This window comes from Siphateles boraxobius, unplaced genomic scaffold (genome assembly GCF_051911475.1).
Source record: "Siphateles boraxobius isolate OS27281-9 unplaced genomic scaffold, OSU_SipBor_1 68, whole genome shotgun sequence".
NCBI lineage: Eukaryota > Metazoa > Chordata > Actinopteri > Cypriniformes > Leuciscidae > Siphateles > Siphateles boraxobius.
In genome coordinates, this window is record NW_027509195.1 from 10,491,977 (window position 1) to 10,507,459 (window position 15,483).

Below are 15,483 nucleotides of genomic sequence, written 5' to 3' on the forward strand. Positions count from 1 at the left end.
CTAAATATATAACCTCACGACCTAACAACAAGCTGAAGTATCAAGGAATCCAAATGAACAGAGAATTATACATATGAAGAATCATGTTGGAGAAAAATGATACTATGAATCAAATCATCTTTGCCATGCTCCTATTCTATAAAAACTATCCTTGGGTAAATTGCACAATCCTTGCCCTTTGTGCATACATGAGTCATGAGTTGTTTTGCCTCATGAGTTCAAAGTTCATGGTCACTTCCGATCTATCCGTGTCCACCTGCAGCTCATGAGTCTGGCTACAGTCACTTCTGTAAGTGTCACAGAGGTGTCTGGTGACCATTTCTCTCTCTCATCTCACACTCAACTAATGGACCGCTTTGCCCCTCCCCTCCTTTCCTCCATCTCGGACTGGGAGGTAGTGAGAGGAGGAGAGGAGGCAACAGCCCAGCGTTCCCCTGGGCCCTTCTACACGGCTCAATAGCTCAGCTCCTGGATGGGATCATAACCCTGAGTGCTGGCCAAGAGAAGAGCCGCTTCTCCTCACTGCAGGGTGGAGTTTCCTCCAGGAGAACAAACTCACTCGAACCCCACCATGGCTGAGCGTAGGGTGGTCCCGATTGTGGTTTTGCTTCTTGTCCTGGTTGCACCAGCCCTGAGCGGATGCCCAAGCGCCTGTCGCTGTTCCTTTGCCATGCTGCAATGCCTGGAGTTAGACGGGATCACCAGCATCCCGGCGTTGGCGCCACAGGAGAGTGAAAACGTCACTGAAATGTAAGTTGAGTTTGGTGTACGAATCTGTTCGAAGAGCTGCTTGATAAAAGTTGCTGAGACTTCTGAGGAAGTTCAGTGCGGTGCTCGATCTTGCAAGGAGATGGAACAGGTGGCGAGTTCAATCAAAGTGATTGGCCTTCATGAATTTTCATGGAGAAATCTGGGCATTTGGATGTATAGTTTGTGCATGCGTTCCCTGGTTTAGCCTAGAGTTGTTGTTTTTTCCTGGCAGGCCAATCTAATTGTCAGACCTGCATTTATTGCTTTATAGAACATTTAATTTAATTTGTGGAATCAGGACCTAATGCACTGAAAGCAGAATTTTCCCAAAACTAGGGAATCCTTGGAAACTAATCAAGGGCTGGAGGGAAAGTGGCCTGGTACTTTGTGCTGCTGAGCTTCTCTTTTAGTGCTTTTAAGAGTGTCAGGTACATAATCTATTCTCAGAAATGGTGAGAAAAACATCTCAATGCTCATGTGTGTACAGTCAGACAGATGTTTCCCAGAGGTTCAGGTGTTTTAACATTGATACCAAGCCCTGCAGAATGTTGCACTTCATTCAGAATAGTGTTTATATGATTATGGGACTTATGCGTATAGTAGGATAATTACCACAGCTCTTACAATCTTTGTCTCACTTTGTTTCATGCATTCTTTCGTTCTACTCCCTTCAGTGTTAATAATGCAATTTTTAATGGAAAGAAATGCTAGATTTATTATATCTAAAAAGCCAATGTACCTTTACATTACTTTTACAATACCATATAATTCACCTCAGAATCATATATTTTTTTAAGCAATGCTACATCTTGTTTTCTTATTAATTATGTCAATTGGAGCATTTTATGCCGTCAATGTTTTTCGCATTACTTAGTGGTATTAAGATGTGTGTTACCTTGATATTGTTTGTTTGGGTCACAATGTGCGCTTCCCATATCTGTGCATCACTCACAGATCCTGATCACAGATCACAGATTTTTTGATGAACTGTACACCATCATGTGCCTTTCCATTGTATCACCTGTATCATTATACTCAAGAGGTGTTTTTAGAGATCATGTGTTCAGGATCTGGTTTACTTGGTGCCCTGGAAGAGAAGAGACAAAAAATTACATTTGAAAAAAAAACTTGGTTCAACATAGTAAGCAGGAACGAAAAGGGAACCTGGGTTCAAATCCCAATCTAATATCATGTTCTAATAAATCAAGCTTAAATTTAAGCTCCATGCGATTTCATTATACAGAAAAGAGCAAGCATTTTGATAACTTCTGTTTCCTATGTAGAAAAATAATGCAATACGAGATTCAAGCAACATGAGAATGAATAGATGACAAAAAATTGCAACTCAAATGATCCCCATTTTAAAAAGAAAATGGCTGATTTCTGCTAGTTCTTTTAGACCAACAACCAAATTATGAGAGAATTTCTTCTTGGAAAGTTGCACTGAAATCAGCTTAGGTCAAAATTGATCAATCAGTGCTTCATTCAATAATTAGGATAATTTAATAATATATATATAGAACAGCTAATAACTGTAAAGTATATGCAATCGAACAATGTCTGACGTCATCACTGTATTTTTATGGTAAAGTTCTGCACGGCTGCCATTGTTGTTTGTCTCAGCACACCTGCTCAAGTGTGATTCTCTGAACTCCAGTAGAGTCATTTACTATAAGCATTCAATCAATAAATGAGAATGCTCTTTCGCCACGTGTTTACACAGAACACTTTGTGCCCGTAAAAACACAGCATTTCGCTGTATTAGTGAGACGGGCACAGTACAGAGGAACAGCACTTCTACCAGGGAGGAAAACAAGAGACCATTAACTTCATACCAGCGGCAGAAATACATCATTCATCATGCTGTAAATTCCATTCTGCGAATTGCTTGCGAATGCCCCGCTGAAAACAATAGATGAAATATTGCCCACTCGACTCGATTCAATAAGCCAAAGCAGTTTGAGATGTCGTCCCACCTGCTCTGTAATTGCATTATGGCTCTCTGGGTCAATCAGGCGCTAATAAATATCTGTTTGTGCTTCTTGAACACAGCTGGACCGAATCACAGATCAAAAGATTCCAGTGAAGTCAGAAGAAATGTCTTTAGTTATCAGCATCTATATCTGAAAAGATTATTTATGAACAAGTAAGAGAGGATATAAGGCAGGGTCATTATTATCAGCATGACTGTGTGTATAGTCTATGCCTCACTACACAATAAAACACTGGTTCTATTATATCCCACCTCTTTAAAGCTGTAATTTAAAAAAAAGAAACATATTTAAGGGCCATATTTCAGCAATTTGATTTGATTTGATTTGAGCTATTTGATTATGTATTGACAAAGAAAGAAGCACTACAGAAATCAGAGAATGCATCATATGGAATTGAATTGTATATGTACTTAAACATCATATGAGTTTGTCAGAAAATATTTCTGAAATTAGTTCTGTGGTTTATTTGGCTTTAGCCAATGTCAAGTGCTGCTGCCAGCAGACACTGACCCACGGGATGAAGTTTTCTAGATGATTAGAGACTAAAAACATGGCAACACCATGGTCCTTTCTGTTTGTGGATATTTTTAACTATACAACTTTGTTGCGTTGAATTTGGAATGTAGTGCAGCCTCGAAATGAGACACACGAGCTCCATAAAGTTTGATTCAATGAGTCATTATGAAAACTTTTTCTCAAAAAGAATCTGAGTTCTCATTCCTGGAAGTACAAGTGCTGTTCAGTAAAACTGCTTGCGTAGAAATGAAAAAGTAATCGATTTCAAAATACGTCACTGATGGTGTTTATGCCCCATAATAATGGCTGCAAGGGCACAACACTATTTAATAAAGGCTAACTCACAGAGACCTGGAATCACACACTAGAATGAAACACAATTCAGGAGTCTTAGAGTGGAGATGGAACAAGTTCTTTCTTGCTAAATGTACTCAGGTGAACACGAGTTAATTTAAATATTAGTACAACAAAATATTAAGAACAAGTGTCATTATGTGGCTGCATTTCCATGTTCCTATATGCATGCAAACAAAATCAGAAATAATGTGTACCAATGAAATATCAGAAACATACAGTAAACAGTTTCAGATTTGAAATAATGGCATTGGGCATAAATATTAGAACTATTATTTTAGTTATTATCTCAACTATAATTTTAGTTGAATTTCAACCTTTTCTTTCATTTCATCCCTCTAGCTACATAGAGAATCAAGCAAACCTGGAGAACATCACAGACATAGACCTCGCCAACTACAGAGAACTGAAGAACCTGTAAGTATTTAAGACAACAAAAGATGAACAAGATTGAATAAAGATTAAAGACGTTTATTCAATACTGTCTGTATCATTTTTTAATGTTTTACAAATGTTTTAATGTCTCTCGTACAGACCAATGCTGCATTCATTTGATCAAAAATGCAGTAAGAAACGTAATATTGTGGAATATTAAAGTTTAAAATAACAGTTTTTAAAAAAATATTTGAATATATTTAAATATAATGTATTCATGTTATGTCAAAGCTTAATTTTCAGCATCAAGACTCCAGTCTTCAGTGTCACATGATCCTTCAGAAATCATTCTAATATGCTGATTTGCTGCACAAGATACATGTCTTATTATTATCAATGTTGAAAACGTTTTTTGCTGCTTCATATTTTTGTGGAAACTGTGAGAACAGCATTTTTTGAACAATGTAAAAGTCTTTGCTGTCACTTTTGACAGTAAATTATAAATTTATTTCCAATTAATAATTTGCATTGACAACAAAAATTTGAACTGTATTCAAACTTCTCATTTTCAAAAAGGCAATTATCTGTCTGACTTGTGTATATTTTCCAGGACGGTCACAGATTGTGGGATGGTGTACATCTCTGAAAATGCCTTCCAGCATAATTTCAAGCTGCAGTATGTGTGAGTGTTCTTTACATATACGACTGGCCTTCCCACAATACACTTGGGTCTCAGGGCTTGTACCTGTCAATCACTTCAAATCCTCTTTCCTTCTGATGAGTGAAGCTGCTTTATTGGTCTCAGGCGGTAAAAACCCTAGACACATTTAAAGTTAGTAAGCAACTGAATGACTATTAAGGAAAACATTTTTACATTTCACTTCCAGAAATAATTTATATTGCATTCATTTCCCCTAATTAAAAATAAATTTGCAGAGATTTGTTGATCATGATCATTACGTCATCAAGGGCGTAAGAACAATCTTATTTGAGAGTTGTGTTTGGTGGGATGCAGTAGACATTACAAAATCAGCTTGGCTCTTGAATATTAATTGAGTAACATGGCATCCAGTTGTTCTAATTCTGTCATTATTTATTCATTTTCATGTCATTCCAAACCTGTATGCTGTTTCTTTTCTGGAATTTTAGGAGACTTAAAGGGATAGTTGAAGGTAGCCATTAACTTCAACAGTATTTTTCTTTTCCCATACTATCGAAGTCAATGGCAATCTTTAAAACGTTTTGAATTTAGTGTCCATGTGGAATTTATTTATTTAGCTTGATCTTCAATCACCATAAATTATCACTAGATGGAAAAGAAGTTTAAAAAAATTGCAGAAAAATCTCAAAATATAATGATCATTTCTCAAAAACTGGGGGGACAATAATGTTTTTTTATGCCCTTGATCATCCAAATCATGTATACAACAAATCAAACTTCACTTATACCAAGAAACCTTCCTCGAACAACAAGAAATCTTAATAGAATAAAATAGATATATAGTAACTCAATACTTAAAAATAGAAGCATAACTATTTTTAATCATGCATTTTAGGGTTAAACGAGCCAATGTCTATTCCCTCCTGAAGGGAAGATTTCTAATCACAGCATCAACAAACACTAATGATATTAGCTGAAAGGTTGTTGACCCTTATCTCCACTATCTTGTAATCGTTATCTTCCAGTGTGCGCGACATGCCCACTGTTGTTGATGTGGGGGAAAGCGGTCACACAGGAGGGGGGGACGGGGACGGGGGGGTTCTGGGGAAACATGAGAGCATATCCAGCAGTCACCTTTTACTCGCCCACTTTGGCGTATTATTGACAACTGATGCATAATAAATACACTCCACTAAGGGTCCATTATCACGCAATCAATATTTCACAGAGGGCTGTGCGGAGGACCAGATGTGTCTGTAAGCTTCGAGTGGCGGTGGGGATGTACAGTATGAAAATCATAAGTATAAACGAGCCTATCTTTTGAACGCCTGATCTATCCTTTGCTTCGGTTCTTTAAATCCACAATCCCCCCCCCCCCCCTTCGACGCCAGTATGAAACGGCAGCTGCTATTCTCAGACGCTCTCTCCCTACGGTAGAATCGAGCTGTAATAGATAGGCCCCGATGGCCGACCCATCTGACATGAACTTTTGGGAGAAGGGAAAACAAATATTTGAACCCTTGCTGGCCCCCATTAGCCCTGCCACAGAGAATCTATATCTGCCAAGCCGTTATTGTCCCCATCGTTTGTCATCTCTCTTTATTTAGCTTTAGATTTCAGCTTCCTTCTCCTTCAGAGGTCTCGCAAAATTCAATGAAACAAGACGACAAATATCTCTGAATCAGAAACCTTTCAGTACAAAAAAAAAAAAACGATTGCAAGAAAATTCATCAAACTATTTCTGTGGCCAACACACAGGCCTTCAAATTTCACTCTCTCACACTTGTCAAACCTGTTCTCTGTGAGAAAGAGAGAAAATCACTCATCTAATTAAGCTTGAGTCCAGTTGTCAGCCAATACAGAGAGATGCGTGCCAGTGTTATTTAGAAATGCAGTGCTACTATGAAATATTTTACTGCATTGAATCATGTTAGTGCCATTAGCTATTGCGCATATACTTCACAATTTGAGCAAGCCCTTAAGCTTAAGTTGGCCTATAGGGGTATTTACATAGAACACGCAAAGCACGTTTCTAGACCTTAAGGGTTTTTTTTCTTCACTTACCTGCTTTTTTTAACAGCAAAAACGAAAGACACAGGCTAGTCAAACGGAAAAAAGGGCAAGGTCAAGAGTTTTTTTTTTACTTGAACTTCATGTTATAGAATGCTGTGTCATGCGTGAGACGCTCCAAAAGACGTGAAGCAGTTAAAAACGTCCGTCTAGTCCGTGTTTACATAAAACAATGTTTTGTGGCTAAAAACGCGCAGGTTAGTGAAGCGAAAACCCTCCCCTCAAGGTCCAAAGACGCGTGCGCAGTGGTCAAACATACATCTAGCACTGCACAAGTTTACATTGAAAATCTATGAAAAAGTAGTACAGTGGAATGGAAAAATGCATTCTATGTGAACTGGCCCTTACTCTTTAGAACATAACACATCCTATATGTTTGTGCTAATAATTTGATGGTACCTCAAATTGTGGTACCACTACTTTTCCAAGTGATTGTCAACGAAAGATTTTGACCTGGAAAACAATACAGCTGGTCAAAAATCCCACTCACAATGAAGGGTTTATTGGAGCCATATCTAGATACAGGCAAGGTTATTTTAGTAGTATTTATATGCTATTATAGTATTTATATTAATATTTTGAATTAGCTTCCATTTAGCAAAACTCTAGTTGTGTGATAAAATTCCTCAAAACTGGTTAAACTCTCGTATCTGAGCTGCCTATACATCATTTTTTGAAAGAGAATGAGTCCTATTTATTAAGAGTCTATTTAACTATTGTACAACAGAGCCAAAAGCATCTCTCTTTTGCAGACGTAGTTCACATCTTCTCTTCTTTTACAGAAACCTGGCCTCTAATTTACTAATGCACATAAGTTGGAGGGTGTTCCATTCAGTCCCGCTGTTGAGTCTGTGAGTAACAAACACCACTCGTATACTGATTTACTCTGCTGGCGATTTGAGACTGAACAATTTAAACAATTTACCTCAGTTTGAAAAACTGAAATGATAGATTTGAGGTCCTATATATGTATGATTTTGCTGAAAGCATGAAGTAAGCATAAGAAATTGTTTTTTTTTTTTTTGCACAGAATTTTGAGGGACAATCCACTCACCTGCTCATGTGACATTTACTGGCTTCAGCAATGGCATAGAAAAAGACAAAGCGATATTGATTCTCAACAAAACTGCATCTACAATGGAAACAGCATTCAGCTGGATTCATTTGAAATGAATAATTGTAGTAAGTGCACCTACATATTTTAAGATCAAGTGTGTAATTTTACTTATATCCCTATTAAATATGCCGAGACAATAAGCAAAATCAATTTCCCCAAAAGTGTAAAACGCTGTGACTATGGGTTTGGGAAAACTGTTTGAAATAAACCATTACAATACATCACCTTTAAGTTAGTGAAACAAAATTGTCATAATGGTAACTTTACAATTTTACATACACTACTGTTCAAAAGTTTAGGATCCTTATTACTAAAATCGGTGAAGTTTTTTTTTTTCTTATCTGCAGGTGTTCCTGAAGTCAAAATTGATCCACTGACACTGACCACTCAAGAAGGTGGAAACCTGACATTTACCTGTCTGGTGACTGGAGTACCAACACCGACTATCCGCTGGAGAACAGAGCACCTACAGTCCAGCTGGACCCTACAGGTACATGACACTGGTTTCAATACGTATTCAAGTATTGAAGCTGTCAATGAAGCATCGATGGAAATTGACCAAAGTGATTTACCAAATCACATGTGCCTGGATCAAGATCATTTGTTGACACTGGAAGCTAAAAAAAATGCAATCATAACCATAATCCTATGATTTATCACTTTCCTTGAAGTATTTCTCATTTGTAAGTCACTTTGGACAAAATTAATACATACAATTGATAAAATTGGTTGAAAGAACTGTTCTTGAAGTTCCTTACCCCTGGTTGGTGGATCAGACATTGTTGCAGGACTTCTTTGAGATGTTTGATCTTTGTCAACCCATTAAATCTTGTCTACATTCATCTTCGTCCGCAGCAAGGAATCTGGGGATCAACCCTTGAGCTGGTTCTCCACATGAGGAGCGTGTCTTCTGGAGACAACCTGCACAATCTCACCTGTGAGGCGGAGAATCGCGCTGGAATGGATGAAGCCACTGTGCAACTGGATATTGAATGTAAGCACTGATGATTTTAACTCTTTCATTTCTGACTTTTTTTCTCAACTCATACACTGCTATTTTTCTGCCAATGACCAAGGTGTTTAGCATAAATGTGTACCAACACATTTTCAAATGGGAATGCGACAACTAAGCCATGTTCTAAGTGTGAAACCCATTTGAGGTTCCTTAAACCCACCCTCCTATGTGGACATTTTTGTATTATTTATACACTATTATATCTTTTATTAATATTTTGAATTAGCTTTTATTTTTGTTTTAAGTTAAGTTTAACTTTAAGTATTTAAAAAAAAAAAGCATGTTTAAAAAGTTATTATTAATTTTTATTTCAGTTTAAATTCATATTATGGAGCATTTGCACATGACATGCGGACAAAAAAAAAATATTTATTGTAAGAATACGTTCTCATGTTTTAAGTAAATTGTGCTTCTTTCATTATGATTTAACTAAAACAAGGGAACAAATTATTATATCATGCGCACAATTTACTTAAAACAAGGGTACGGATTAGTAAAACGTGCTGATGTATAAGTAAGTCGTGGGAGCGATTTGTGAATTTGTGGCTAGATATACATATTTTTCCCGCATGTTGTGCGGGCTCCATACTTTTTAGTACATCAAGTTAAACTAAAAGAAGTTGAGAAATGTTGCTTTGGCAGCTAGCTTACATAAAATAAGTTAAATATTTTAAATTATATTTTATTTCAGTTAGAAAATGTTTGTTTTTTTGGTTTGAGTTTGGGTTTTAGTGGGTTTATTTAGATTTATTTTAGTTTTAGTGCCTTATTTTGTTTTTTATTAATGTACACATTTTAGTGCTTAAACTTATTTCAGTTAGTTGCCAAGGCCATATTCATTTAGTTTATGTTTATCATATAATATGTATAGGTTTTTTATTTATTTTAGCTTTATTTCAATTTATAATGTAAGTGTTTTTAATATTTTAAATACAACAGCATTGCAACGGGCGGAATTTTCCATCGAAAATCCTCCCATATGACGCACTCCACACCACAGCAATTATCACTGTTTACCACCTCCTCTTCAGAAAGAAGAAAAACAGTGCTTGACTTCAGACAAATGTATAGCCATCAGGGGAGCAATAATGACTGTCAGGAAAATGGGATGATAACTGTCTTCAGATCTTGTTTGTTCTCTACTAATGGATTTCTCTCCCCCTTAGTCCGGAAATATAATTGTGAGGAGCGATTGGCAGATAGCAAGTGTGCTAGTTGCCAGTCTATCAGAATCGCGTGACTGGTGGACGACGGCTTGTCGCCGGCCACTGCTTAATTAGCTCTTAAATTAGCAGGCCGGTTATAGCCACAGGTGCTGCCACGGCATAATTCTGACCCGAAACATCTTTTATTAAACTCAGACGCAAATCGATAATATAATTCCCTGGTGTTAGTTATGGCTTAGTGTACTGTACTGTTCTAGCTGATGAGGAAATTCACCTTTGGCCATCTACCTTTACCGCAACCCAATTAATGGATTCAATTATTTAATTCCTTTTGATTACCACAATTAGTGGAGTTCAAAAAGGGCTCTCGAACTTGCTCAACCGTTAACATCGGGCCGGTGTAACGAGGACGGTTTTTCAAGCGTGAACTCTAGGCCATGACACAAATGACTGTGATTCTCCGTGCGAAGCACTTTCTGGAGGCAGGGTCACGGGTTAAGAGCACTGAAATGGTTATGAAGCAGCGACCGGGCTGTGCGCATCAGCATGTTCTCCCGGCTAAAAGAACCATTTCCTGCATCCCACCTTCACCGGGCTCTCAAGTGCCTCTTGTGGTTAGGTCCCCTAAACAGACAGAGATTTATTATTTATAACAGGTCAACAGGTTTACTGTAAAGAATTTTATGAAAAAAGAAAAAAGAATTATGATGGATTCTCCAGTCATTTGAGCTATTCTGAAGAACAGGTACTAGTTATAGAAAGCATTAGTGATAAAGGAACATTGTGTGAACTTCTGTAACAGACTTCTTTACAGCAATGGTTTGTGGCAGTTAGCGAATTCAACTTTATGAAAATGAGCAGTGATGCAATGGAATGACTACCAATATGAATACATGTAATCTGCTGGCTGATAGGACACATCAGCTGAATAAGAGCAGAGACTAGAAACCAACGGCTCGCACACACACACACGCACACGCACACGCACACGCACACGCACACGCACACGCACACGCACACGCACACGCACACACACACACACACACACACACACACACACACACACACACACACACACACAATGGAGAAATATAATGTACAGTATTCTTAAATTATGTACATTATTCTTAAAATATTATTTCATTTAATAAAGATAAATAAAATTCTTCAATAATTATTTCATTATTTTAAATTATTATTATAATTATTTATTATCATTTAATAATAATAATAATAGTAGTACATTTTATTATTGAAATCTGCTTTAAAAATATATACTTTTTTAATAAGAAATGAATAAGTTCTCCTAATAATACAGTATTAAATAGAGATTAGACAGCTAGATGCAAAAAGTTTGTTGTACTTTAAAAAAAAAGGTATGTAACATTTTATGCACAAGTGCTATCAGTGACAAAAACGCTAAATGAACAGATGCACAAATCACAAACAATAATAATAACATTTCTTTTTAAAATCTACTTAAGTACTTAAATAAGTACTCATGAGAGAGTAGGAACCTCTGGGAGGCTGATTAGGTAAAGTTTGTACTTTAAAAAAAAATTATCCTCAAAAGCACACGTATCACTATCCAATTGCACACACAACTCTGACTTGCAGTCTTAAAGGGAAATTGCACATCAAGAGAATGTTTTTTGCCATAATTTATCTCAAAATAGGCAGAAACAATTAAATATCCAATATCAGCCGATATTGTGCATCCCTAATGGACTGTGATTATGTCTCACTGCACACGTGTGAACTCATTCCCCGTCTGTGTTCAGTTCCAGTGCGGATCTTGTTTCTGAAGGACCCAGAACCACAACATCACTGGTGTATCCCATTTGCTGTGGACAGCAATCCTCCCGCCACCATCAAATGGCTGTACAACAACATGCCTCTCATCGAAACCCGCTACACCTACACCGAACTGATCAGAGACGCGGCCGATGGCTCCGTTCAACACGGGTGTCTGTTCCTCAACAAGCCCACCCATCTGAACAACGGCAACTACACACTCATGGTGGAGAATAAACTGGGTAGGGACCAGGCTACAGCAAAGGGGATGTTCATGGTAAATCCTTTTGACCCCTTTGACCCAGAGGGCATCATTCCTGGTGAGTGCACATCATCACACAACATGTTTTGCATCCGCTTTGTGGTGCATTGAGTAATTTATTGTTATAATTTCTCTCCACATGCCAGTCCTCCCTGATGACCCAAGTAAGTTTCTCTAAATCAGCTTCCCCTAGGTCGTTTTTCTGTACAAATACCTAAACATTCCTAAATAACAGATACATTTAGTTGAGTCTTGCTTTATGAAAAATGTATCAAAATTAAGTGACTTTTTACTCAAAACAAAAAAAAATATCTGCCATGGAGTAAAAAAAACAAGAAAACCAATTCAAAGCAAAAACCATTTTTTTCTTACTTAATTTTGATAGATTTAATATTTAATATCTTAAATTATATATTTGACCTATTATGCTTTTTCATATTTTGAACTTTCTCTATATCAAACTATTCTCTATATATTTCTGAACTCCCTAAAATTCCTCGATTTTAGTCTTGAGTTTACTTCCAGGAACAAACATGCCACAATATTCCTCATTTAAATAATTCACTCCCAATGCATACACAAAATAAAGGGCGAGGCCTGCTTGAGTTGAGTTAGAAGTGTGTTAAAACTCACTGTTATGGTAAGCCAATCACAAAACACTGGTCAAGCCGACTAATCAGAGCGCACTGCACTTTTAGGAAGGAGGGGCTTCATAGAGACAGGAACTAAACAGAGCGTTACTGACAGACTGGGAATAGAGGACCTGCAACAATGGAGAATATGTGAAAATTAATGTTTTTTGAACATTTAACATGAAAAACAAAAACAAAACCAAGACATTGTATAAGGGCATAATATGCTTCGATACTTAATAATATGTATCTTGATTTAAAAATTGTTTAGATATTTTTACTGGAAAACTATTTTTTTTTGCAGTGTAGATAAAGTAACATTTCATTAAATGTTTTAACCTTAGCAGTTCCAACCAACCAATCAACGGAGACAGAGAAACTGGGGACCAGAGTGTTTGGGGTACGAGATGAGTCACATATGATCACAACATCCTGTTATTTTTTACATTCTTGTATAAGTGTTATTGCTCTAATTTTGTCCATTTGCACATTCATAGGTGTCAGTAGCGGTGGGTCTCGCTGTGTTTGCGTGCACATTTCTTCTCATCATGGTTGTTGTCATCAATAAATGTGGACAGCACTCCAAGTTCGGCATCCACCGTAAGTTCTTCTTAGTCACATGAAATCAAATTCGCCCATATTTACTTAATGCACATTAATTGTGCAAGTTTTTCCATATTAAGACACATTTTGCTTCCTAAACCTTGCTTTAACTGCTCTGAAACAACGCCCATTTTTCACAATCAAATTAATTCTCGACGGATACCATTAAGCCTCACCCTGCATTCTCAATAAATATCCTGTTTTGCTCGAAAATTTGTTGTAATCAACATTTCATGGTGACTTTTTATGTATTACCAAAATCCCTTTCAAGGTAAGTCAGTTCACTCGACAGTCATATTTCCAATGCCTCCGGGCAGCTATTTCGAGCATGCAAGACCAACTTGAAAGGGGAAAATTCTTGCCCAACTCACATTTAATGACATATTTCAAATCAGTAGCAACATCTATCTCAAACCAGAGCTCCTAACAACAGCTGTAGTGTTACTCCTCCATATTTTACACTGCAGTTTCTCCGATTCATAGCAACATGAGTGCACCATCTTAGTATATTGTATATTTAGTCTTTGTGAAAAGTCAACATGAAATCAAAACCAGCCACATTTACTTTTTTAATGCATATTGTGCATGTTACTCTTATTTTTGCTTCCTAAACCTTGCTCAGCACTGCTCTGAAACAGCTTTCCTGTTCAACTGATGTTATATAAATCCCTTTTACATTTCAAAATCCAATATGACATGTAATCAAGCCCCAGCCCTAATGTTTTCTTATTAAACATCCTATTTTGCTCAAAAGTACGTCAGTTTATGGAAGTAAAATGGATTGTGTGATTAATTAACGTTATTTCGATTGTTCATTTTAGACATTCTACTAACTATAAGTACCTTTGCAACTACATGTCAACTAACTCTCATTAGAGTATTACTGACTGTATTCTTAATATCTGCTAACACTTTATTTTGATGGTCCCTCAACAGACATTTACTGACTTTAAGCAACTTTGAAAGTATGTCAACTTATTATTCTAACCGTATATCCTAACAGTCTATTAATATTCTAATAAGAGTTATTTGACATGTAGTTGACAAAGTTACTTTAGTTAGTCGAATGTCTAGAACATAATTACTTTTATTATTACCGGCTGATGTGACAGTCGTGGTCATGTGATCTAAATATAGTAGCCACCATTTCTAGGATTTGTATTTTTATATATATATATATATATATATATATATATATTTTTTTTTTTTCTCCCAAAAGCCAGCTTTTGACACAACAATTTTCCCTCAATCAGAAAGCTAAATCAGTTTAAGCCTCAAACAAAGATGTTTTGAGATCTTTCAAAGGAAAAGGAACTTAACAAACACATCTCAGAAAGAAACCAGATATGACTCACACAACAGCGGAAGAATGTTACCACTAAACAAGAAAGCCGGAGACAACACAATCACAGAACATGCCAAAATGACTTTCTCCATTATTATTTTGGAATCAGAATGAGTTTCACATCAGGCATTGTGTTATTTTTAAGTAACATACAAAAAGGGAGCGAAATACGGTCTCTTTTAAGCTAACTTTGTACAGTGTCAGCCTAACAGCTCGGCAAAGTGCTGCCAGGTCTTAATTACAGCATGCAAAGTAAATAGCATCGGGAGCCCCAGCCGCGAGCCAGCCATTAAAGAAGAGTGATGGAGCCAGGCTTTTCAGGTCCACTCGCTCTGCTCACAAAGTGCCTAAGTGGACCTGATTGCCTCCCTCCCCTCTCGCCCTCTATTCCCTGCGTTCCCCTTCTCTGCCCAGTCTGGGATCTCTGTGGTTATAGCTTGAGTGGGTTTTGTGATTTGAAGGAGAGGCCTTTGCATTTAATTCTGCTTCCTAAAACGGAGGTGATTTGCTTCGGATCAAGTAAACATTCTGTTGATGCTTTTTTGTGCATGGAGTAACTTGTCAATTTTGAACAATACTACATACTGTACATACACACCACAACATACTGTTAGCTGCTTGGGAAACACTTTCTGTCCGTGTGTCTACAGGGTCGTCTGTTCTAGGCACTGAGGACGATCTGGCCGTGTCTCTCCGCTTCATGAACTTCGGGGCAAGTCCTCCATCTTCAGACGACAGCACGCTGGATTCTGGCTTGTCCAGTTTTGTAGAAAACCCGCAGTATTTCTGTGGCATCATCAAAGACAAAGACATGTGTGAGTGTCTCACA

General features: G+C 37.2%; 1 protein-coding gene across 2 annotated transcripts in view; it reads left to right on the forward strand.

Annotated features, from left to right (window-relative positions):
* The first annotated feature begins 283 nt into the window (after positions 1 to 283).
* Positions 284 to 15,483, forward strand: part of ntrk1 (neurotrophic tyrosine kinase, receptor, type 1) — a 28,061-nt gene continuing 12,861 nt past the window's right edge. Inside the window, exons 1-12 of one of the 2 annotated variants that reach the window (XM_077214636.1) lie at positions 284 to 750; positions 3,957 to 4,031; positions 4,600 to 4,671; positions 7,503 to 7,571; positions 7,751 to 7,902; positions 8,185 to 8,327; positions 8,693 to 8,831; positions 11,800 to 12,132; positions 12,221 to 12,238; positions 13,051 to 13,106; positions 13,204 to 13,306; positions 15,305 to 15,469. In XM_077214636.1, coding sequence (XP_077070751.1) covers positions 572 to 750; positions 3,957 to 4,031; positions 4,600 to 4,671; positions 7,503 to 7,571; positions 7,751 to 7,902; positions 8,185 to 8,327; positions 8,693 to 8,831; positions 11,800 to 12,132; positions 12,221 to 12,238; positions 13,051 to 13,106; positions 13,204 to 13,306; positions 15,305 to 15,469 — 1,504 coding nt within the window. In that variant the 5' untranslated portion in view covers positions 284 to 571. The remainder of the gene's footprint in view (positions 751 to 3,956; positions 4,032 to 4,599; positions 4,672 to 7,502; positions 7,572 to 7,750; positions 7,903 to 8,184; positions 8,328 to 8,692; positions 8,832 to 11,799; positions 12,133 to 12,220; positions 12,239 to 13,050; positions 13,107 to 13,203; positions 13,307 to 15,304; positions 15,470 to 15,483) is intronic. The other variant, XM_077214637.1, reaches the window with a different exon arrangement.